The sequence below is a fragment of the Aquarana catesbeiana genome, linkage group LG10 (assembly GCF_042186555.1).
Source record: "Aquarana catesbeiana isolate 2022-GZ linkage group LG10, ASM4218655v1, whole genome shotgun sequence".
In the NCBI taxonomy this organism is placed as follows: domain Eukaryota; kingdom Metazoa; phylum Chordata; class Amphibia; order Anura; family Ranidae; genus Aquarana; species Aquarana catesbeiana.
The window spans coordinates 127,838,300-127,864,673 of NC_133333.1; the positions used below are offsets into that span (position 1 = coordinate 127,838,300).

Genomic DNA, 26,374 nt, shown 5'->3' on the forward strand with positions numbered 1-26,374 from the left:
CAGTACTGTGTACCAGCACCGTAATAGATATGGAAAGTCCAAACTGTGTTTAATATCCCCACCGGAATGAAAAGCTGTCACCAACACCTCCACAAGTGAAACCAAAGCAGGGGGATAAGGAAATCCCCCTCTAAGTAAAACTCTTACCAGAAAAAACTGGATTAGAAGCGTAAACACCAGATCTTTGATTGGACGGTCCCTCTGGACAATCTCTCCCCAGATCACGTTGCAGCCGGAAGGGCAGATCCAATGCTAATAGGCTCATTCCAAAATAAAAGAAGGAACTCCATAGCGTAATCCCGTTTAAAACTGTTTATTTATATTCAACACCCCCCCCCCCCCCTTTGGGAATTGCACTTACAGATAATCAAATTCAAACAAGCATGTCATTTATCATGTCAGTATACCGATGGGGATCCAGCAGGTGTCTCCTACCGCACTCTGCTCTGCTTTCTAGCGATACCAGTGTCCCCGAGTAGCGTGCTGACGTCAATGTTGGTCATCGTATTGGCCGCACACTGATCTGTTCGTCATCCTGACATCACCCTCAGATGATGTCGGGGTGAGGAAACGCATCAGGGTGGGGCCATACTTTGACCAACATTGATGTCAGCACGCCACTCAGGGACACCAGTATCGCTAGAAAGCAGAGCAGAGTGCAGTAGGAGACACCTGTTAAAAAAAATGCGCAAATGCGAATGCACAAGTAAGTCCCGCATGCATATGTAAACAGCGATCGCACCCCACATGAAGTATCACCACGAACATCAGAGCAAGAGCAATAATTCAACATCAGAGCAAGAGCCAGACCCCCTGTGTAACTATAAACTGGTAACCTGTAAAGGCTTTTCAAGGGCTGCCTTTGGAGATTATTAGGTACCGTAATTTGGCACTGTTCCACAGGCGGACGCAGTTTTAAAGCATGACATGTTTGGTATCTATTTACTCAGCGTAACATCATCTTTTATATTTTACCAAACAATTTGGTATAATATTGTGTTCTTCTGCATTAAAATTCATTAAAGTGTATTTTTTCTAAACAATTTGAATTTGAAAAACTGCTACATAAATATTGTGTCTCATAAAAATATGCAACGCCCACCATTTTATTCTCTAGGGCCCCTGCTTAACTGTTTGCCGACCATATACTGTAGATATACGTCAGCAAGGCAACTCTCCTGCGCAGGATCACTTACCCAGTAAGAAAAAAAAGCCGATCACCGGCTTCAGTGCAAGGGACATCAGTCCCGAAAAGGTAGAGACGAAGGCGCCTCATCAGTGCCCACCAGTGCTGCCTATTAGTGCCCATCAGTGCCACCTATCAGTGCTCATCAGTGCCGCCTTATCAGTGCCCTTCAATGCAGCCTATCGGTGCCCATCAGTGCAGCCTATCAGTGCCCATCAGTGCAACCTCATCAGTGTACATCAATGAAGGAGAAAAATTACCTGTTTGTAAAATTTATTAACAAAATATAAAATGGTTTTGTATTTTTTTTTTAAATTTCGGTCTTTTTAAATTTTTTTAACAAAAATTAAAAACCCAGAGGTGATCAAATACCCCCAAAAGAAAGCTCTATTTGTGGGGAAAAAAATGATAAAAATGTCATTTGGGTGCAGTGTTGTATGACTGCGCAATTGTCGTTCAATGAGTGACAGCGCTAAAAGCTGAAAATTGGTCTGGGCAGGAGGGGGGTTTAGGTGCCCAGTAAGCAAGCGGTTAAAGTAACACAGTGCCGTATAGCAAAAAATGGCCTGATCAGGAAGGGGCTAAACCTTGTGAAGGTGAAGTGGTTGAAGCATGACATGTTTGGTATCTATTTACTTGGTGTAACATCATCTTTTATATTTTACCAAACAATTGGGTATTATATTGTGTTTTTGTGCATTTCAATTTATTAAAGAGGAGTTCCACCCAAAAGTGGAACTTCCACTGATCTGCTTTTCCCCCAGGCGGAACACCGCTTTAAAGTGTATTTTTTCAAAACAATTTGCGTTTGAAAAACTGCTGCACAAATATTGTGTGTCATAAAATATGCAACGCCCACCATTTTATTCTCTAGGGCCTCTGCCTAAAAAATATATATATAATGGTTGGGGGTCCTTAGTTGTTTTCTGGCAAACAAATGATGTTTCTCACATGTAAGAGAACAATGTCAGAATTGGGCCGGACTGGGAATGGTTAACACACGCCGCACATATTTCCATTACCGATCCATCAATATTAGACTATAACAAGCGATCCACGCAGCCCAGTACATAGACTAGAACAGGTGTAACCCCGCCCACTATCTTCCACGCCCCCCTGCTTCTGTGGCTACAAAAGTTTACTGACCCTTGCGTCTCATCTCCTCCTCTGATTGGCCAATGTCTGGGGGTCAGGACAGCGCACCCATTGGTCGCAGCTTATCAAAGCAGGGCGGGATCGAAGCTGATTGGCTGATCTTCGTATTTTCGGTCTGCTACAGGAAGTGTGCTGTGACGTGCGGTGAAGGTGAAGTAGTGCTGTGATCACTCTCTATATGTATTCTATATGTCCGTTATTACCGCTACTGGGAGAATACTATGGTGCAGCTCAGCTGGCTGTATATGTCCTGTAGACCAGGGGTAGGGAATTTTCAACCTGGGGACCTCCAGCTGTTGTGGAACTACATTTCCCATGAGGCATTGCAAGGCTGACAGTTACAATTACTCCAAGAGGCATGATGGGACTTGTAGTCCTGCAACAGCTGGAGGGCCCCAGGCTGCCTACCCCTGCTGTAGACAGGTTCTCCCCCCCCCCCTCCCTACTGTATCTGTGTGCCGCCTCCACCTTATTCCTCTGCAGGGATCTCCTGACTCTTGTGATACATCCAGACATAAGTCATTCCTTTATTGTAGGCTCACCATGCAAATCACAACCTGACCGTGCAATCATTTTTATGCTCAGCACACATATTACAATCTGATTGTACAATCAGCAAGGGGCTGCATGATTGGATAGAATAGATAGGCCCTCCTATTAGCTTTGGTAGATGTAAGGCAGATTGTATAGTGTATGGTGAGCCTTAAATCTAGCAAAACCGTGTAATATCAGGACCAACCTAGTCTATTCAATCTGTCTACATCCAATCAGGCTCTTGCTCTACATTCTTGTTGGTAGATCTAAAGAAGATTGTACAATCAGATTGGAATGTGCGTGTTGAGCTTTAGCCGATCTTTTATTTAAAAATCAAAGAGAAATTGCTGAGATTAACCACTTCGCATCCCGGACAATTCTGGCATTCCTCTCCTACAAATCAACATTTTGTTTGCTAAAAAATTACTCAGAACCCCCAAACATGATATGTATTTTTTAGCAGAGACCCTAGAGAATAAAATGGCGGTCGTTACAATTTTATATGTAACACGGTATTTGCGCAGCAATTTATCAAATGCTATTTTTTGGGGGGAAGAATACACTTTAATGAATTTTATTTAAAAAAATATTAGATAACCCAATTTTTTTTTTTGCATTATGTGAAAGATGATGCTACACCGAGTAAATAGATACTAAACAAGTCATGCTTTAGAATTGCGCACAATCGTGGAATGGTGCCAAACTACGATGCTTAAAAATCTCTATTGTTGACAATTTAGAGTTTTTACAGGTTACCAGTTTAGAGGTACAGAGGAGGTCTAGTGCGAGAATGATTGCTTTCGCTCTAACGTTCGTGACAATACCTCACATTTTTTTTAACACTGTTTACATATGCAGGTGCAACCTACTTATGTGTTTACTGATACATGTGAGGGGACAGGGGCGCTTTAAAAAATAAAAAAAAATGTTATTTTATTATTGTTTTTATTTTTACACTGTTTCTTTAATTTTTTTTTTTTTTTATCACTTTTATTTTTATTACAAGAAATGCAAAAATCCCTTGTAACTGGAATAGGGTGTGACAGGTTCTCTTTATCCATAAGACCTCAAATCTCTCTTCTTCCCTGGAAAGCGTGAAATACAAAAAAAAAAACTAATCAATCTCGGCTTTTCAGGGTAAAAAATTGTCAGTGTTTACATCTGCCAGATCCGGAAGTGACGTCATGACATCGCTTCCAGCCTCCCAGGATCATAGAGCTTGCTGGGGACCATCCGGTTCACGGCCAGCTCTATGGTAATCCGCCAATGGATCTGTTCTTTGGGTCCCTGATTACATAGGAGACCCCGGAGAGGCATCCCAAGAGGGGGACATCCCTTTCTCCTGCCTGTAAAAGCAATCCAGTGACTCTTTAGCCACTAGGGTGGTTTTTACAAGATAGAGAATTGCTGGCTGAAAACAAAGATATGTGGATGATGCTTGTAGCTGCAGACATCACCCGGATATCACCACTTCAAATCCAAGACATCATATGACAGCCCTCCAGTGGGAAGTGGGTACAGTGAAATGGATTCCCTGCCAGGACAGTGTGTTCCTATTGAATAAAAAGGTTTCTTTATGGATCAAACCTCCAATTAAGCTTCATTTACACGGTTGCTCCTGTGTGTAGCTCTGGACAGAGCAACACTTTATGCCATAGACGCATACAAACTGGGTGACAACGCTGCAATGATTTCACTGAGGGGCGTTGTCACTCTGTCAGAGGAAGTGCCTATCAGTGATTCTTCTGGTAGGAGTAACGGGCATATAGAACCTGTTCCAGAGAGGCCAGTGGGTCTTACTGCTATGGATAGCTGACATGGGGTGCCTGCACAGTTCTGCCCTATAGGCTTCTATAGGTGTGGTGGGTGATCGGTCTATCTAGCCAAACTTCACAGGTGCAGATGTTGGATTGAGAGGCCGGCAGAGAGCTGCACACAATGCCCCGGGGCCTCAGAGCAAGGTCTGGGTAAGCATAGTGGTTGGTGGGGGGCTAGACCTTCTCAGGGAGGTGGGGTTCAATGGGTGAGGAAAGTTTCCTTACACTTTTTATATGTGTTTTTTTTGTTTTTTAAATACATCTAAGCTTTAAAGTAGAATTCCAAGCTAAACCTAACTAGTCTTAGAAATGTCTCCCCCCTCCTAACACCTATTTTGACTAACCTGTGGGAGAAAGATCTGTATACTTCCCTATTTTCAGGTTGTGCCGGTCCAGTCATATGATCCCCTGTGTCAGCTAACGTAGCTGCAGGGAAGAGGAGAGAGCGCTCGACAATAGCCTGTAATGCCTGGTAGCATCACCCATAGGCTCCTATGCACCATTCATTGTCAGCACTCCCTCCTCTCCCCTGAAGATACACTGGCTGACACGGGGGTGGTGGATCACATGACCGGACCAGTACAACTTGAAAAAATTAAAAAACTTAAAAAAAATTTTTGTTAGGTATAGCCTTACTCCAGCCATTTTTTTTTCTGTGACCCCGCTGGGGAGTTTTTTCCATGGTGTCCTGTGACATTAGGGTATAACATAGGGGGGGGGGTTCGCTTGTCAACAGATGGCACAGACATTAACATCTGTTATACATTTTAACCCTTCATTACTCAACTCAAGATATCTTCAGTGTGCTCTGTGCCTCAAGTGTTCACCAGAGCGCTGGGCTGTGGAGGGGGAGGGAGCCGCTGGCTCAGGTTCTCAGCAGTACTCTGAAAGGCTGAGCCAGCTGCCACTCAGGAATCTGGGTGGATCACAACGTTCACCACTTCAGCCCTGGAAGGTTTTACCCCCTTCCTGACCAGGCCATTTTTTGCAATATGTCACTGCGTTACTTTAAATGACAATTGTGAGGTTGTGCGACACTGTACCCAAATAAAAGTGATGTCCTTTTTTTTTTTTTTTTCCCCACAAATGGAGCTTTCTTTTGGTGGTATTTATCACATCTGCGTTTTTTTTTTTTTTTGTGCTATAAACAAAAAAAGACCGACCATTTTGAAAAAAAAAATATTTTTTTTAATTTCTGCTATAAAACCTATCCAATAAGAAAATAAAAAAAATCTAATTTCTTCATCAATTTAGGCCAATATGTATTCTGCTACATGTTTTTGAAAAAAAAATCCCAATAAGCATATATTGATTGATTTGCGCAAAAGTTATAGTGTCTACAAACTATGGGATAGATTTAGGGACTTTGGGACTTTTTATTTATTTTTTTATTTCTTACAAGTAATGGCGGCGATCAGCAATTTTTTAGCGGGACTGCGACATTGTGGTGGACAAATCTGACACTAAGTGACACTTTTTGGGGACTAGTGACATTATTAGTGATCAGTGCTAAAAAAAATGCAATGTCACTGTACTAATGACGCTGGCAGGGGCAATCAAAGGGTTAAATGTGTCCCTAGGTGGTGCTTTCTAACTGTGGGGGATGTGCTTTGATTGAAGGAAAACAAGATCTCCATTTTCTCCTCTGGCAGAACAGCAGTCTGCCTCTCTCCAAACGATCGCAGCTGCGGAGATATGTGAACCAGCTCCATAGAGAGCCAGTTAGTCTCCTGACATGCGAATTGGATGCAGAGAAATCCCCGCATCCAATTCGCACCAGTGTGAACCCAACCTTAAAGTTGGTTTGAGATCAGTTTGTGCTTTTCTTTTATTCCTCTAAACAAGTCAATGTGATTGTATGGCAAAGACCTTTGAACATATGTAAACGTTTGGCAAAAGGATGATACATTCATGGTATATATATCTCCAATGGTCATGTACACTAACCCTTAAAATTCAGCAAAAGCTTTCTTACATATCGTATAATAATGGGCAGGAGCTATTTTGAAGTGGTTGTAAAGGGTGTTTTTTTTTTTGCTTTTAATATAAAAAATATGTTATATTTCTGCTGTGTGCAACATTATTGCACACAGCGGTCCCTTACCTCTTCTGCCAGTCTCCCACCAGCACTGTCCGCTTCTTCTTCCTCCAAATGCCCCCTTAGCAAACCATGTGCTGAGGGGGCACTCCCAAATTGGGCTGTGTGCGTCCATAGACATACACAGTATTGGTAAGCCACACCCCTGCTCCCTTCTCACAGGAGTTTGACTGACAGCAGTGGGAACCTATGGCCCTGGATCAGGGAGAGGAGCCAGGCATGTGCTAAGGGGTGGGCAGGGGCATACCTACAGGGGTCGCTTGGTGACCTGGCGCCATGCGACCCCCTGTACACCTGGACAGGAGGGGTGGCAGCATATAGGGGAACCGATCCCCTCCCTCCTACAACCACTGCATGCCTGCTTCTCCTCCTCTGCCTCCCGCAGGCATATAGCAGCTGTAGGAGGGAGGGGATCAGTTCCTCTATATGCCGCCACCCCTCCTGTCCAGCTTCCTAATGCTCCCCCCTGGACCCTGTCCTCTCTCCCGGTCCCCCTGTGCTCTCTCTCAGCCCCCTTAGGGTATGCTGTCAGGATGGAGAGCAGGTAAGGGACTGGTAAATGTGTAATTTACCGGCCCCTTCTTTGTCTGAATGTATAGACTCAGTGATGGGTACCAAATCACTAACTCTGTCCATTCATAAATGAAACGTAGTAAACTGTGTTCACCTATAACAGTGTTTACTATGTTTCAGTTTGTGAATGAATGGGAAGCTCTGTACAGAGGTATTCTTGTCCATTCATTCTGTACAGCTGAGGCTACAAAGATGGAGAGATGGAGATTGTGGGCTGTGTCCTCAATCTTCAAGGTGAAACATCAGAGGAATGTTTAGACCCCTGACATATTACCAAAGCTCCCCAAAAAAAAAAAAAAAAAATTGTAAATGAAATATTATGGTAAAAAAAAAAAAAAATAAATAAAAAACTGACACCAGTGCCGGAACTACCAGGATTGCAAAGGTCACACTTACGACTGGGCCCTGGTGTTCCGCCACCAGGCTCGGAGGGAAGGGCCCCGGCCGGGGGTCAGAGGGGCCCTTCATGATATCTTGCACCACGGTCCTGAAGGTTCAAGTTGTGCCTCTGGGGGAGGGGTTAAACAAGAGTCTGTTCTCTAATGCAGTGCTCTTTAGGAATGGTATCCAAATTCAGGTACTACAAGCAGATCCCAGCAAATTCCCTGAAAATGCTAACAGCCAGGGTCCAGCACTAGGCATTGGGGTCAAGTGACCCGCTATTTGGCTTTCTGATCCGTTTATAGCAGTGCGGTTACATGAGAAATCCTGGTAACATCACAGCAACACGGGATAAAAGTGATTTTTAGTTTTTTTCTTTAAGGCTCGATTCACGCCTATGCATGTTGCTTTTGAGCGTTTCTGCAGTGTTTTTTGTGGTGCTTGCCACGTTTTTGAGCAGCGTTTTTGCGGCGTTTTGCGTTTTTTTTTTTTTTTTTTTAGACTGTATACAGTCTGAAAAAAAACAAAAACACCAAAAACGCTGTACTTGCGTTTTTGATGCTGGTCCATTGAATTCTATTACATGCAAAACGCTGCATTTTGCATGAAAAAAGTCCCTGACCCTTTCCAAAAACGCAGAGGTACAAAAATGCATTGATGTGAACATGTTCCATAGGTACCCATGTTAAAAAATTCCCATGCATTTCTGCAAAATGCATCAAAAAATGCGTTAGTGTGAATGGAGCCTAAGTGCGGGCCCTTTTATTGCAGAGGTGAATAATGCAAAGAAAATCTTCAGATCTTTTAATAAAAAAAAGTCTATGGTACTAAACTGGTTGACCCTCACCAGGAATGTGATAGCTGGGCCAAAATTCATAGGACCTTAACCCTGTGATCCAGTAAAGGGATCCAATAAAACACAGGTCTCTGCATGGCTATATATATATATATATATATATATATATATATATATATATATATATATATATATATATATATATATATATATATATATATATATATATATATATATATATATATATATATAAAATAAATCCGGAAATAACAAACCTTGCCAAGGCTTCTCTGTGGGGTTCTATTTTTTTTTAAATACAAACCTCAACGTATATAGCAGTGACTAAATAGGACTCCCGGAGGTTAGCTAATTTTTCCTAAAGGTATGATCATATATGAGAGCCATATTCAGAGCAGCTAAAGACCTCTCATGTGTACTAATCACAGCAGAAAGAAAATGGCAAACAGCCCAATCAGTTTATAGAGTATACAATTCACAGCAAGTGCTCAGTGGAAACCGTCCAAGACTCAGACCTGATAACTAACAATATTAACCTACCCAGAATCCAACCTAATTACTGATTAACTATCTTCAGGTTTTAAAATCTGGGTTTATTTTGAGTCTGGTTGCTTTAGTTTTCGTTGTAACGTTGTCATTTAGGTAATTTTGATCTGTTTATTCATTCCTACAGTAAATGTTATCTTCATGTTTGGAAGAACCAGAAATATGTGTGTGTTTTTGTCAATTTTATATTTGCTAATTTTATTCTCTTCATTTTTTTTTAATTTTTTTTTTTTAGAAAGCCGGGATGTCACTAAGTCGCCTAGGAAGGCTGGGCCAGAAGTCCAGTGTCCTGTTTTTATGTGACATGCAGGAGAAGTTCAGACCTAACATTGTGTTCTTCCCTCAGATTGTGTCTGTGGCTGCTAGGCTGCTGCAGGTAAGAGAATCACCCAAATGGCTTTAAATGTACAATACAGGACATAAATGTTGGATGGAATCATGTGTGTGACTACATATATTTGCAGCATTTATAGGACGAAAACCGATACCGAAAATGACTGTTTTTAAAAATATTTTAATACAGGAGATGGTCAGAGACTGGGGACATGGTACAGGAGATGGCCAGAGACTGCGGACGTGGTACAGGAGATGGCCAGAGACTGCGGACGTGGTACAGGAGATGGCCAGAGACTGCGGACGTGGTACAGGAGATGGCCAGAGACTGCGGACGTGGTACAGGAGATGGCCAGGGACTGCGGACGTGGTACAGGAGATGGCCAGGGACTGCGGACGTGGTACAGGAGATGGTCAGAGACTGCGGACGTGGTACAGGAGATGGTCAGAGACTGCGGACGTGGTACAGGAGATGGTCAGAGACTGCGGACGTGGTACAGGAGATGGTCAGAGACTGCGGACGTGGTACAGGAGATGGTCAGAGACTGCGGACGTGGTACAGGAGATGGTCAGAGACTGCGGACGTGGTACAGGAGATGGTCAGAGACTGCGGACGTGGTACAGGAGATGGTCAGAGACTGCGGACGTGGTACAGGAGACCTCACCAGGTTCCTTTTAAATGCAGCCTGCATTTAACAACAAACTCTGATCACCAACTGTGACGAAGCGTTCCACAGACTGATATCTATATTCAGACTGGGAGGAAGCGGTATATGATGAAAGAACTCAAGCGGAGTGTAGGACGTTTCGTTACACCAAACAATGTGGCAACGAGTGACCAGACTGTGGCAATGTCGACAAACTGACGTGTTTCGGGGACGCATCCCCTTCCTGAGGAAAGGGTAGAGGGGAAGGAGGGACTTTTTGTGTCCTATGTGATAAAACAAAAAGTTTGAGATAAAAAGAATAAAAAAAATTCTAAAGAATATTAAAGTTACACCCAAGCACAAGAATTTCTCCCCCCCCCCCACCCCAAAAAAAGGTTTTGAGGCCCCCACCCCCACATACATGAATGTAAACGCATATATTGGGGGCTCCTATGCACGAAAAAGTTGATTGTGATACACATGTTACATATTCCTGTGCATGCTGGAGTGAGTGCAATAATTTTAGCACCAGAGCTCCTGCATAACTCTAAACTGATGACTTGTAGGGGATTTTTAAATACTCACCAATGGAAAATATAGGGTATTGAAGTATGTCGACATTTTAAGAGCACGCGCAATTTTAAGCCTTGACATGTTGGGTATCTATTTACTCGGTGCAACCTCATCTTTTATAGTTTACCAAAAAAAAAACATTTTTTTTTTGCGTTTGTGTGCCCTAAAATTAACTTTAGTGTATTTTGTACTGAAATTTTGTGTCTCCTATACCTTGCTAATGTGCTAATATCGTGTAACATAAAAAAATGGAACTACCACTATTTTATTCTCCAGGGTGTCTGGTTTAAGAAAATATATATTTGTTTCGGGGAGTTTTATGCAATCTTCAGGGCTAAAATTATTTTTTTAAACGTGGGGAAAAAAACGCAAAAAAGGCTCTGACCGAGAAAGGGTTACTGGTGAATTGCAGGTTGGTGTTATTTGCATAGTTAAATTGATCCAGCCTGGACAAATGTAAGTATGCAAATGCCATACCTGTGGGATTCCCGTGGAAGTCAAGAGTCCGTAGTAGTCCCTGGTAATACAGTGATTGCCACTATTTTCTGGGTCCTGTGCCAGCATCATTCACAGAACACCTTGTCTTTTTTCTCAGTAAATGCAAAGCATTCTCTTATTGGACAAGTTGAAGATTGTAATGTCACATGTCCACTTTTCCATCTTGTCCAATCAGAGAACTTCTTGGATTTATTGGGAAAAATGCAATGCATTCTATGAATAGTGCCCATGAGTTAGCGACCCCCAGTGTTCACTATGCAGCAGGGAAGCTGAGACCCAGAATATAGCGACGAGCACTGTATTACTGGTGACTACTACAGTGATTCCCAGCTCCATTGGGATCCCACAGGTATGAAATATGTATACTTACATTTTTCCAAGTTGAAACAATGTAACTGTCCAAAAAAAGGACATACCTGGAATTCCGTTAAACCTTACATGAGATTTTAGTAATTACCTTTTTAATAATCAACTTTAAATAATTTAATTTATCTACAGGCTAGCAAAATTTTAGACATACCAGTTATAGTGACTGAACAGTATCCTAAAGGACTTGGCCCCACCGTGCCCGAACTTGGAGCTGATGGCATCAAGAAATACTCCAAGACCTGCTTCACTATGCTGATCCCAGAAGTGGAGAAGGAACTCCAGGCCTTTCCTGAGAGGCGTTCTGTTATCCTCTGTGGCATTGAGACACAGGCCTGCATTACGGTAATTGTAACTTTGTTTTTGGATAGGGGGGAGGAAGAGTTGGACCCTCTGCCAGGTTTTTATTGCTTTTTGTGTTCCCGATAGAGATAATTACCCCTCAGTTTTATTTTTTTTAACACTGTGTGATTGGGACAGAAAGTGACAGTAAATCCAAATTGTTACAATTGTCACAAGAGCATACCTTTCAATGGGGACAAATGTTCCCTTGTTCCTCCAGAGGTTGCCAGGGGATCCTTGAACTGTGGCTGATTGACCTACTATCTGATGGTACCTGTAGAGTTCTGGGGCCAACATTGCTTGGCAGAGCCATCTGCAGGACACTAATGGTGTTTTAGCTGTCTGTAGGGGGCATGTTTCCCACTGACCACCAATCATTTTGTTTTAGCAGGGGTTCCCCAAGACTTGGAAACATCTTCAAGGGTTTCTCAGGGACAAAATATTTGAGAAAGACTTGTCTAAGACAACAATTTCCTTCATTTTGTTGAAATTCCTTATCGTATCCTGTTAGGTCTTCAGGACAAGAATTGAAGGGAAGTCTCAGCAGGACATAGACAGCAAAAAATAACCTGCTAGGGGTTTTAACCCTTACTTAAGCTGGCTATACATGGGTCGGTTATGTTTTTGTTCAACCAGTAGGGTGAACAAAAAAAAAGGACCTGATTCCCCCATTGACACATTCGATGTGGATGGTGGAATCCTTCCTGGCTATGTCATTGTACTCTGACAGTGAGGAGACTCACCTGCCATCAGAATACACAGATCAGCGCTGAAGTCTATTACCCACAGTGCTGATCAAGCAAAAATATACCAACAGGGCGGTTGAACAGAAGTTGATCAGTAGATCAATGTCAATTCAACCATAGTGGCCACACACAATCCCTGCTGTAATGGCCAAATTTGAATCCATGTATGGCCAGCTTTACTCCATTCACAATAAAAAAATAAAAGTTTTTTGGTCCATTATTGGAGCCTGTGCTGTGCTCTGTTGTGGCCTACCTATCCATATTACACTTACCATCTCAGTTAATACAGACACATGTACATGCTCCTAAGTAGAGACTGACAATTGCAGGGAAAGCCAAATGCCATAAAGCTGAGATGATAGATAAGACAGGGGAGATCGTTGGCGGGTTTCTATTCAGTGTTTCCTACTCTCATTCAGATTTGGCCACATCTTGTGTGTTTTTTTTTTTTTTTTTTTTTTTTTTTTTAACCAGCTGTTCTATGAATTGCCTTTTTAGAGTACCACATTGGATCTTCTGGAAAAGGGTTTTGATGTCCATGTTGTAGCTGATGCTTGCTCATCTCGCAGGTAACTTTTATGTTCAGTTTCCTTTTTTATATTACATTAGGCATATTCATGAAAGACATAATTGAATAGCTAATATACTGTACTGCTGGCAGTTTGCTCAGAAGAAGAAATGTGCCCCTGAGATACTGAGTACCAGGATTTGGTCTGGAATACAGATCCCCTGCTATGTTGATATTCGCCTATACAGAATGTCCATCAGCACATGGCCAAGGTTTTGAGAAAAAGACCAACCAACATTGTGGACCCTTTTCTCAAATTGCATTATGCAGGTGGTTTGATGCAGCTTACCTTCTGGGGGGATCAACTGTGTTATTTTTAGAGGCATACTATTGTTACAAAGGAAAATGTCAGCTTGTTCATTTGCTCCAAAGCCAGCGCAGTGCATAGGCATGTGTTTTCACCCCTCAGTGTTTAAGATCTGATGGGACAGTATCACAGGAGATTCTGAATTGCACTGCATCCCAGTGGATTGTCTTGTGATTTTAATCATTTCTGAACAAGAAGGGTGTTTTTTTCATTGAAAGCATTTTCTATTTAATAGAAAATTATATCCGTTCACTGGAGGTGTACAAGGACCCCATTTGGTGCCAACGGGCATACAGGCTGGTATCTGCATAAAAGGGAAGCCTTTTTTTTTTTTTTTGCCACTGAAGGGTGCCCCTTTGACAAGTTAATTTTGGATTGCTTTTAGTAGCTCCTAGCTACCTTTAGTTGGTTTTGCATTCACATTGCAAGACAGGCAGTTCAGACATCTAACCTCCTAGGTACACAAGTTGCAAGAAGGCAGTAAAATGACAATTTAATTTATATATATATATATATATATATATATATATATATATATATATATATATATATATATATATATATATATATTATATTTTTTTTTTTTCTTTGCTTTTTTTTAAAAGCAGAGCTCCACCCAAAAGTGGAAGCTCCGCTTGTTCGCACCCTCCCCTCTCCACTGCCACATTTGGCACTTTTTAGTTTTGACAGGTACCCGCTCCCACGTCCGGGTAAGATCGCAGAGGCGCTCTCCAAGTATTTCCAGCCCCTCCTTCCCCCTGCTGGTCACACACAGGTCCCAGAAGATGGCAACACCATTTGGAAAGTGCAGCGCAGTAGGAAACCGGCTGTGAAGCCTGAAGGTATCACTGCTAGTTTCCCTTAGTGAAGATACCGGCACCTGCACCCGAAGCCGATTGAAGAATTGGCTCGGGTGCTGGCATCGCTGGATCCCTGGACAGGTAAGTTTCCTTATATTAGTAGCTGCAGTTTTTGAAGCTGCTGACTTTTAATGTTTTTTTTTTTTCTTTACCCAGACTGGATCTCCCCTTTAAGGAAGGGGACAGGAAGTCAACTGCTAGTTGTAAAATATGACATGCATTTTATCAACCTTCTTTGAAATCTCATACATTGTAAGAGGATTGTTTTTTCAGCCAGGTGGACCGTCTTGTGGCTCTTTCCCGCATTAAGCAAAGCGGAGCTTTTCTAACAACAAGTGAAGGAGTGATCTTACAGTTACTGCAGGACTCTTCCCATCCCAAATTTAAACAGGTAATAAACTAGCCATTTACAGAGTCTGCAAATATATGATGTCACAAGTACCACACGTATGAAAGTGTTACACATTTAAAAGTTTGTTTCTATTTAGGGATGAAGATTAAGGCCGGTGTTGATGGACTTTTGCTTGCTTTAAACAGGTTTAGCATTTATATACAAATCTAAAGAAATGGGAAACCCGCTTAAAGCAGGTCAAATGCACCTGTCAGGTAGGTCTGAATGATCTCAGAAGTGTCTGAAAAGGACACAAGCCTAAATTCTATCAACACCGTCCCTGAATCTTTTCATTACCGACAAATGTAATTTGGTGATGTGAGGCAGTACAAATAGTTCTCACTACGGACACTTTTATGTCAGGCACCCCTTTTAAACCATGTTGTGTTTCATGTGATGTCATGTGCTACACACACTGATTTCTTTCTTTGTCTTCCAGGTTCAGAAACTTATAATAGAGCCGGCTCCTGACAGCGGCCTCTTGTCTCTCTTATAGAAAAAAAACTTCTCTTTACATAAGACCGTGAGGAGTAACACAAAGCTTTGATTTCAAAACACTGACATAAATGTAAAATATACTGTATGTAAGTTACAGTAATCTTAATAAATAATATATTTTAATATAAAAGTTTTTTTGTATTTTTACTATTGATTGCACTGCATTAATACAGGCAACCCTTCCATACACAGGCACAATATCCAAGGTGGCAAAAGAATAAGTTGTAAGGATTTGGCCATAAATATGGAAAAAATCTGTGCAATCCAGTGTTGGAACCCCCTGATGAACTTTTGAATTTCTTGAATGACTAAAGCTGCACAGTTTCTGCAAATACATGGCAACATAGATATGATACAATAGGATTTTCCATCCTCCCTCAGCAATATAGGACTGAGATAATCTTTCATGCCCATTTGACATCTGTATGGGTATCCTCTGTTTATTTCCGAATATTCTTCACTGTTTAGTGTCAAATATGTTTTTATTAACAATATCAAAGAATATTTATACACAAATATTGGTAGTCAGTTATTGATGGCAAAGACATCACTGAGTATTTCTTAGTCCAGTGTACAATGTTCGATTAGTTATTGCGTGAAAGGGGACCATCATCAACCAGCAATATTATATAGTAATGAATTGTTCATAAAAGCCTATAAATTAGTCTAGGAGAGACTATAACCACTGACTATGAGGTCATATTAGAGTTCAGGAAAGCGAGGAAAAAGAAAAGTGGGTGGAGGAAAGAAAAGAGGGACAGGATACAGGGGGGGGGGAGGGGCGTGGAGCAGACCTCGGCACGACAATATATGCAAGGAGTATTAAAGGTGAATATTTGTGTCTAACCTTGAGTGGTCAATAAGGTTTTCAGGGCGTCTGACGTAGAGTATTCAATCCAGATAAGCCATAGAGTTTTGAATTTATCAAAAGTATCGTTATCCATGGCCAACCTCTCCTCCATGCGCATAATGTCATTCATTGTCGACACCCATAAAGTAAGTGGGGGTCTAGTGGGGGTTTTCCAAAATAAGGGTATGATCTGCCTGGTAGCCGATAAAAAAAAAAAAGCGTAAAAGGGAGCGTTTTTGTGAGGTGATGGAACCAGGAAGCATGGACAGTAATGCAATTTCTGGGGAGGGTGGTAAGGGTTGATCATAGAGACTACTGTAAATGGAGAAAACCTGGGACCAAAGTGGTTGAATAGATGAGCAGTCCCACCATATATGTAGGTAGCTTCCGTTTTCTGAGCCACACCTCCAACAGGAGGATGGGACCGAGGGGAAAATTTTGTTAAGGGATTGAGGGTCCTTGTACCATCGGGAAAGAAGCTTAAAATTTTTTTCCTGTGTATAACAGGATATTGAAGATTTATGCGTAAAGTAATATGATTTTTGACAATCCTCTGAATGTAGTTCCTTTCCCAGCTCCGTGGCCCACTTCTTGGTGTATGAAGGAGGTCAGTTATGTAGTAGTATATTTTGTATCGTGTATAAGGTGGAAAGTAAGTGTCTGGGGGTTTCCGTAAGAGAGCACAGTTGTTCGAATTCCGTTAAGGGTCTGTGGATTTGAGATGTGGAGAACAGGTCGGAGCAATAGGAGGATATACGGAGGGCTGTGAGCCAATTACCCTGTGTGTTTGGAAGGATGGGTGCACCAGAGGTAGGGTTTACAAATGATCTCGCCACGGGCCACATAGAGCGGGAATATGGGCCGATTGTGGTAGAGCCTTCATCCTGAGGGAGTGCGGGGTGGTCAAATAGGGAAGTGAGTGGCGAAGGGTCTGAGGATAGGAGAGTCTGTATGCCTTTCTTGTACCAAAAATGTAAAGCTGCAATCGTCAGTGGGGAAGTAGAGGAGAGTGAATGTAAATGTCGTCCGTATCCCCAAAGCAAGGCCCTGAGATCTAAAGTGGATAGATCCTGTTCCACCATGGTTGACGCCTTGAGGAAAGGGCGAGAGAACCATTCTAGGACCCGGGATAACAGTGCAGCTATATGGTATAGCTCATAGTCAGGTAGGCCACTCCACCTTGTATTTTAGGGTATGTGAGTAAGTTGTGACGAATGCGGGACATGCCATTTTGCCATATGAATCGTATGGACATAGAGCAAAGAGACGTGAAAAATTGTTTAGGGACCATAATAGGAACGGTTTGAAATAAATATAGTAATTTTGGTAGGGTGTCCATTTTCAATGTATTATTGCGCCCAAACCAAGGTAATGTGGAGGGGTTCCATGAATCGAATTCCTTCCTAATCCGGGCTAGGAGGGGTATATAATTTAAAGCATAGAGATCGGAGAGATTGGCAGGAATCGTGATCCCTAAATAAGAGATGCCTCTGGAACCCCATTGGAAGGGAAAATTAGTCTGTAGTTGGGCAAGGGTGGTACTGGGTAATGATATGTTTAAGGCCTCAGTCTTAGACATGTTCAGTTTGAAGTTACTAAACTGTCCAAATCTACGAAATTCGTGCATCAGGGAGGGTAGTGTAGTATGAGGTTGTTGTATGTAGACTAGTAAATGATCTGCGTAAAGCGAAAGTTTATGTTGAGATGAGGGTGTCTGAATTCCTACTATAGATGTATTTTTTCTAATGGCCTGGGCCAGGTGTTCGATCACTAAAACAAAAAAGAAGGGGAGACAGGGGGCAGCCCTGTTGTGTGCCGTTTGAAATCTGGAATGAAGCCGAGGAGGAACCGTTGACCAGGACTGACGCCGAGGGACGTGAGTATAGGGCCATGACCCTAGAGACAAAAGTGGAGCCAAGGCCTATCTGTTGCAAAGAGAGGCGTAAAAAGTCCCAATTGACCCGGTCAAAGGCCTTCTTGGCATCAAACGAGAGCAGGCAAGCTTTTAGATTGTGTTTTCGGATATAGGAAATTAGGTGAATGGTTTTTGTGGTATTGTCCCTAGCTTCTCGGCCAGGGACAAATCCCACCTGGTCTTTATGTATGAGTGAAGGCAGGATAGGAGATAGGCGGTTAGCCAGGACTTTGGCGTAGAGCTTAATATCCAGGTTAAGGAGTGAAATGGGATGATAACTGCTACATTGAGAGGGGTCTTTGCCAGGTTTGGGTATTACTGAAATATTAGCTGCTAGGAGGTCTCTAGAGGGAAGATGGGTATCGTCTATAGAGTTAAATGCGCTAGTTAGTAATGGGGTCAGATGTTGAGCAAAGGATTTATAAAATCTCGGGGAGAACCCATCGGGGCCTGGGCATTTACCATTTTTCAGGCTTTTGATAGCGGCAGTGAATTCCTCTGTTGTAAGGGGGTCGTCCATGGTAGATGTCTGTTCGGGGTTTAGATGTGGTAGAGCTGTGTCAGATGTAGTCCTGCATGGAGGATAGGTGGGTGTCGTTAGTAGGGGTCGTCCCGTTTGGGGTGTGGAGATTGTATAAGTTTGAGTAGTATTGTTTAAATGCGTCAGAAATGCCATTGTGGTTATTAATTTTTCGTTGGTCAGATGTACAGATTTGTGGTATAGGTCGGCGTTGGGGGCGAGGATGAAGAACTCTCTCGAGGTGTTGTCCACATTTGTTAGCTAGAGTGTAATGTCGGTTACGTCCTCAGTCTCTGGCTATAAGGGAGTTAGCATCGAGTAGACGGAGCAGGTCTCTACGCGCATTAGATAGGTCGGTATATGTTGCAGGGTCTAAGTCTCGCTTATGTGTAATTTCAAGCGTTTTAATCATGGATAAGAGACGTGAAATATGGGCCATTCTGGCTTTTTTTAGCCGAGAGCCGTGCTGGATTAGTGTCCCTCTAAGTACACATTTCAGAGCTTCCCATTTAATAAGGGGATTAGTATCATCTTGGCGGTGATCTGCAATGAAGTCACCAATCGTTTTTTCAACTGCTGCAACACATACTGAGTCAGTCAGTAGATTGTCATTAAGTCGCCACGAGGACCAGGTGCGGGATTTTGGTGGATGGGCTAGGCTGAGGTGTACGGGTGCGTGATCCGACCAGAGTATATTTCCTATGGAGGCCTTGAGTGGTATATCTAGTAATGATTGGGAGATTAGAAAGTAATCGATACGGCTATAGGATTTATGAGCTACTGAGTAACAACTGTAGTCTCTCTCTAGGGGATGTTGTATCCTCCATATGTCTACGAGCTGTGCCGAGTTTAAAAAGGATTTTATGTGTGCAAGAGTCGTGTGGGACATGGTTGACTTACCCGATGAAGTGTCCACGGCTGGAGAAAGAGTTGTGTTGAGGTCACCACCTAAAATGACACAAGGACCCCCAAATGATAGCAATTTGTTTAGAACCTTGGACAGAAAGTTCCCTTGATCCTGGTTTGGTCCATAGACATTAGCCACTGTAAAGACAGAAGAATTAAATTTGAGTTTGAGGAATAAATAACGCCCTAGTGGGTCTATCAGGGAATCTAAGACTTCTGGGTGGAACGATTTATGAAAAGCTATAGATACCCCTTTGGATTTTGCATGAGGGTTCGTACTGTGGAACCATTGGGGAAAATGAGGGTTTTTAAGGGATGGAATCTCGGAACCCCGGAAATGCGTCTCTTGTAGGAGCAGGATTTTAGTTTTAGTCTTATGAAAGTGGTATAAAACCTGGCTTCTTTTTTCGGGGGTATTGAAGCCTCTACAGTTATAGGACGATAGGGTTAGATGCTCAAGTGAAGACATAATAGGAGTGAGGAGAGGTAGCAGGATATGTTAATAGCGTCCGCGCCGAGGTCCATCCAGCCCAAGAATAGGGGAGTGAAATAAGTGGGTAGGTAGGGGAAGAAAAAAAGGTGGGAGAGGAGAGAGGAAAAGGGAGGGTGAAAGTAAGAAAGAAAAATAGGTAAAAAAATAAGCCACTAGGTGGCAGCATTAAGTAATCCTTTGAATGTAGAAACATTTTCTATAAAGTGCTTATAAGCTAATATCAGTAAAGTGCGCAAACAGGCACTACAAGTCCTAAGGGAGGGGATGTGGTGAGCACCTAGAGTGCCTCCCGGTCCCGGGGTCCACGGGGGGAGCAAAAGCTGGTGAAAACATTATATAACCATCAATTTGTTATCATAAGGTAACCTGGTAAGAACATATAAGAAATAACTTGTCACATATAACGTGTATACCCCCACTCCCTCCCAAATACATCAGAAAAAAACATGGAAGCATTTCTATAAGACTTTCGCATATTAACCACTTGAGCCCCGGACCATTATGCTGCCTAAGGACCAGAGGTCTTTTTCCAATTTGGCACTGCGTCGCTTTAACTGCTAATTGCGCGGTCATGCAATGCTGTACCTAAACGAAATTTGCGTCCTTTTCTTCCCACAAATAGAGCTTTCTTTTGATGGTATTTGATCACCTCTGCAGTTTTTATTTTTTGCGCTATAAACGGAAAAAGACCGAAAATTTTGAAAAAAAATGATATTTTCTACTTTTTGTTATAAAAAAAAATCCAATAAACTAAATTTTAGTCATACATTTAGGCCAAAATGTATTCGGCCACATGTCTTTGGTAAAAAAAATGTCAATAAGCATATATTTATTGGTTTGCGCAAAAGTTATAGCGTCTACAAACTAGGGTACATTTTCTGTAATTTACACAGCTTTTAGTTTATGACTGCCTATGTCATTTCTTGAGGTGCTAAAATGGCAGGGCAGTACAAACCCCCCCCCCAAATGACCCCATTTTGGAAAGTAGACACCCCAAGGAAATTGCTGAGAGGCATGTTGAACTCATTGAATATTTATTTTTTTTGTCCCAAGTGATTGACTAATGACAAAAAAAAAAAAAAATATTTACAAAAAGTTGTCACTAAATGATATATTGCTCACACAGGCCATGGGCCTATGTGGAATTGCACCCCAAAATACATTCAGCTGCTTCTCCTGAGTATGGGGATACCACATGTGTGGGACTTTTTGGGAGCTTAGCCGCGTACGGGGCCCCGAAAACCAAGCACCGCCTTCAGGATTTCTAAGGGTGTAAATTTTTGATTTCACTCTTCACTGCCTATCACAGTTTCAGAGGCCATGGAATGCCCAGGTGGCACAAACCCCCCCCCAAATGACCCCATTTTGGAAAGTAGACACCCCAAGCTATTTGCTAAGAGGCATATTGAGTCCATGGAATATTTTATATTTTGACACAAGTTGCGGGAAAGTGACACTTTTTTTTTTTTTTTTTGCACAAAGTTGTCACTAAATGATATATTGCTCACACAGGGCATGGGCATATGTGGAATTGCACCCCAAAATACATTTAGCTGCTTCTCCTGAGTATGGGGATACCACATGTGTGGGACTTTTTGGGAGCCTAGCCGCGTACGGGGCCCCGAAAACCAAGCACCGCCTTCAGGATTTCCAAGGGTGAAAATTTTTGATTTCACTCTTCACTGCCTATCACAGTTTCGGAGGCCATGGAATGCCCAGGTGGCACAAACCCCCCCCCAAATGACCCCATTTTGGAAAGTAGACACCCAAAGCTATTTGCTGAGAGGCATGGTGAGTATTTTGCAGCTCTCATTTGTTTTTGAAAATGAAGAAAGACAAGAAAAAAATTTTTTTTTTTTTCTTTTTTCAATTTTCAAAACTTTGTGACAAAAAGTGAGGTCTGCAAAATACTCACTATACCTCTCAGCAAATAGCTTGGGGTGTCTATTTTCCAAAATGGGGTCATTTGGGGGGGTTTTGTGCCACCTGGGCTTTCCATGGCCTCCGAAACTGTGATAGGCAGTGAAGAGTGAAATCAAAAATTCACGCCCTTAGAAAGCCTGAAGGCGGTGCTTGGTTTTCGGGGTCCCGTACGTGGCTAGGCTCCCAAAAAGTCTCACACATGTGGTATCCCCGTACTCAGGAGAAGCAGCAGAATGTATTTTGGGGTGTAATTTCACATATTCCCATGGCATGTTTGAGCAATATATCATTTAGTGACAACTTTGTGCAAAAAAAAAAAAAAAAAATTTGTCTCTTTCCCGCAACTTTTGTCGCAATATAAAATATTCCATGGACTCGACATGCCTCTCAGCAAATAGCTTGGGGTGTCTACTTTCCAAAATGGGGTCATTTGGGGGGGTTTTGAACTGTCCTGGCATTTTATGCACAACATTTAGAAGCTTATGTCACACATCACTCACTCTTCTAACCACTTGAAGACAAAGCCCTTTCTGACACTCATTGTTTACATGAAAAAGTTATTTTTTTTTGCAAAAAAATTACTTTGAACCCCCAAACATTATATATTTTTTTTAAAGCAAATGCCCTACAGATTAAAATGGTGGGTGTTTCATTTTTTTTTTTCACACAGTATTTGCGCAGCGATTTTTCAAACGCATTTTTTGGGGAAAAAACACACTTTTTTAAATTTTAATGCACTAAAACACACTATATTGCCCAAATGTTTGATGAAATAAAAAAGATGATCTTAGGCCGAGTACATGGATACCAAACATGACATGCTTTAAAATTGCGCACAAACGTGCAGTGGCAACAAAATAAATGCATTTTTAAAAGCCTTTAAAAGCCTTTACAGGTTACCACTTTAGATTTACAGAGGAGGTCTACTGCAAAAATTACTGCCCTCGATCTGACCTTCGTGGCGATACCTCACATGCATGGTGCAATTGCTGTTTACGTTTGACGACAGACCGCCGTTTGCGTTCGCCTTAGCGCGAGAGCAGGGGGCGACAGGGGTGTTTTTTTTTTTTTTTATTATTTTTTTGCTTTTTTATCTTATTTTTAAACTGTTCCTTTCATTTTTTTTTTTTTTTTTTTAATCATTTTTATTGTTATCTCGGGGAATGCAAATATCCCCTATGATAGCAATAGGTAGTGACAGGTACTCTTTTTTTGAAAAAATTGGGGTCTATTAGACCCTAGATCTCTCCTCTGCCCTCAAAGCATCTGATGACACCAAGATCGGTGTGATAAAATGCTTCCCCAATTTCCCAATGGCGCTATTTACATCCGGCGAAATCTAAGTCATAAAATGATCGTAGCTTCCGGTTTCTTAGGCCATAGAGATGTTTGGAGCCACTCTGGTCTCTGATCAGCTCTATGGTCAGCTGGCTGAATCACAGGCTGCATTCTCAGGTTCCCTGTTGAGACAGGAGAGCCAGAGAAAAACACGGAAGACGGTGTGGGGGGGGGGGGGGCATTCCCTCCCACGGCTTGTAAAAGCAGTCTAGAGGCTAATTAGCCACTAGGATTGCTTTTACATGAAAGCCGACCGCTGGCTGAAAAGAATGATACCAAGATGATACCTAAACCTGCAGGCATCATTCTGGTATAACCATTCAAAGTCGTGAATGGCGTACCTGAAGACAAAAAAATGGTTAACAATGGTTAACAATAAAGCACAGTAAACAGTAAAGTATAAATAATTACATACCTGAAAAACAAACATGATAAAACATAATAACAATAAAACATTGCAGAATAGAATACAGTAAAAAAAGAGCAGAACAATAGAGAGAGAGAATAGAGAGAGAGAACAATAAAACAACAACTATTTTTTTTTATTTTATATATATATATTTTTTTTTACACTTTTTTTGTAACTAACTTTTATAACTGTAACCGGTTCCAGGTTCGGGTCTCTCAAAATGCGATGGCATCTTGGGAGACCCTGTGAAAGTGTGCCTAGTCTGTGCAATGCTGTACCCTACGCTAATAACTAGTGCATGGTAGCGTTCAAAACATTCACCAATGCAAAGACCAGGATTGTCAGGACAGGAGGGACAATAATAGCGGGTGTCACGCCTATATCCGCGCTTGCTGCAGACACGACATCTTTTTGGGGGGGTTCGTTGGGTAGGGGTACTCGGGAGGACATAAAAATGCCTCTCATGCAGCCGACTGCATTTGGTTGGGGATGTGAATGGGGGAAGTACGGGCGCTGCAGAAGCGGTGTGTTCCCAATTAGGATTGGCGAATGCAGCAGGAAGGGCACTATGGGCATGACGGGCCTGTGTTTGTCTTTTTGGTGGCAGCGGGACACTACTTGTGCTTGCCACCTCACCAGCTTGAACTGCACTTATGGGACTTGCCACGTCACCAAGTGTTACTGCAGCGCTGGTTTGACTACGACCGGGGTGTCCAAAAAAACTGTTAGCGATCGCAGGGATCAGGCCTGACTCTGCAAACGCTGCAGTTATGCGTTTAGTGTTTTGTAAGTGACAGTGATCGATCGATACTGCACTTGGGTGGGCTGGGCTGGGCCGGGCGGAGGGGCAAAACGCAGGTGCTAGCAGGTATCTGGGCTGATCCCGCTAACACTGCATTTTTGGGAACCCTAAACTGCTGGGGACGCTAGTATAGATCTGATCGGATCAGATATTGATCCGTTCAGATACTATACCACTAAAGGAGGCGTATGCTGCGTGCGTGGGTGTTAGCGGTACTGGCGCTAACCTGACGCTGCCTGGGGCCGGTGCTTGCTAGTTCACCAAAATGCTACCAAAAAAACTGTTAGCGATCGCAGGGATCAGGCCTGACTCTGCGAACGCTGCAGTTATGCGTTTAGTGTCTTGTAAGTGACAGTGATCGATCGATACTGCACTTGGGTGGACTGGGCTGGGCTGGGCCGGGCGGAGGGGCACAACGCAGGTGCTAGCAGGTATCTGGGCTGATCCCGCTAACACTGCGTTTTTGGGAACCCTAAACTGCTGGGGACGCTAGTATAGATCTGATCGGACCAGATATTGATCCGTTCAGATACTATACCACTAAGGGAGGTGTATGGTACGTGCGTGGGTGTCAGTGGTACTGGCGCTAATCTGGCGCAGCCTGGGGCTGGTGCTTGCCAGCTCACCAAAATGCTACCAAAAAAACTGTTAGCGATCGCAGGGATCAGGCCTGACTCTGCGAACGCTGCAGTTATGCGTTTAGTGTTTTGTAAGTGACAGTGATCGATCGATACTGCACTTGGGTGGGTCGGGCGGAGGGACAAAACGCAGGTGCTAGCAGGTATCTGGGCTGATCCCACTAACACTGCGTTTTTGGGAACCCTAAACTGCTGGGGACGCTAGTATAGATCTGATCAGATCAGATATTGATCCGTTCAGATACTATACCACTAAGGGAGGCGTATGCTGCGTGCGTGGGTGTTAGCGGTACTGGCGCTAATCTGACGCTGCCTGGGGCGACGCATATCACCGCCGGGCGACCGGGGGGCTAAACCTTTATTCGGTAATAAACGGCGGGTGCCCTGACACTATAAAAAATAAGCAAACTAACCAGCGTCACCCGTAACAGTTATACGGTGATCAGTGGTGAAAGGGTTAACTAGGGGGCAATCAAGGGGTTAAAACATTTATTAGATAGTATATGGGGGTCCCTGTCGCTATAAAACGCTGACGGCGAACCTAAATATTTACCTCACTAACTAGCGTCACCAGCGACACTAATACAGCGATCAGAAAAATGATCGCTTAGTGACACTGGTGACAGGGGGTGATCAATGGGTTAAAACTTTATTAGGGGGGGTTAGGGGGGTATCCTAGACCTTTGTGACAGGGGGGGGGGGTGATTGGGGGGGATCGGGGGGGGCGATCGGGGGGGGGATCGGGGTGTTTTGTGTGCCTGGCATGTTCTACTGTGTGTGTGTGTGTTGTGCACTCACTCACTTGTCTTCTCTCCTCGGGCCGGAACGGAAATTACCGAGCCGAGGAGAGATGACATCATTTCCTTTGCTGCTGTTTAGCATACAGCAGCAAAGGAATGTTCTCATTGGCCGGCGGCGATCGCGAGGGGGGGGGCCACGAACGGATGGCCTCCCCCTCATCTCCGATCGCCGTGGGAGAAAAGACGACCGCCTCGGGCACCGGGGGGGGGGGTCCGATCGGACCCCCCACCTGCGGAAGGCAAATCACGTACATGTACGTGATTTTGCCTGTCCGTGCCACCTTGCCGACGTAAATCGGCGTGAGGCGGTCGTCAAGTGGTTAATTCGTAGTTAAAAGCGAGGTTCAATATGGGTGGGGGGGATAAGTCAGAATTATAGAACCCATCCGCCCCAGCCTTGTCCCCAGAGAAAAAAAAAAGGACAAAGAAAATGTAAATAACAATAGAGAAAAAATTTGAGAGGATCATCCTGAAAAGGACATCCAACTAGGATAATTCTTCACTGTTTAAAAGTATTTAATAATTCATAATATTTTTATAAGTGAAA

The 26,374-nt window shown here is 42.9% G+C and overlaps 1 protein-coding gene across 1 annotated transcript; it reads left to right on the forward strand.

Annotated features, from left to right (window-relative positions):
• Positions 1-2,347: 2,347 nt before the first annotated feature.
• ISOC2 (isochorismatase domain containing 2) lies at positions 2,348-15,363 on the forward strand. The gene is made up of 6 exons (XM_073602620.1): positions 2,348-2,491; positions 9,340-9,480; positions 11,654-11,866; positions 13,108-13,178; positions 14,618-14,735; positions 15,175-15,363. Exons 2-6 carry the CDS (start codon positions 9,349-9,351, stop codon positions 15,229-15,231), a joined length of 591 nt encoding a protein of 196 aa, XP_073458721.1. The 5' UTR covers positions 2,348-2,491; positions 9,340-9,348; the 3' UTR covers positions 15,232-15,363.
• The last annotated feature ends 11,011 nt before the right edge of the window (positions 15,364-26,374 follow it).

Coding starts and splice junctions, on each gene's coding strand:
- ISOC2 (XM_073602620.1), top strand. CDS start 9,349: ATGTCACTAAGTCGCCTAGGAAGGCTGGGCCAGAAGTCCAGTGTCCTG. Junction 9,481..11,653: donor TGGCTGCTAGGCTGCTGCAG/GTAAGAGAATCA, acceptor ATTTATCTACAG/GCTAGCAAAATTTTAGACAT. Junction 13,179..14,617: donor GATGCTTGCTCATCTCGCAG/GTAACTTTTATG, acceptor TTGTTTTTTCAG/CCAGGTGGACCGTCTTGTGG.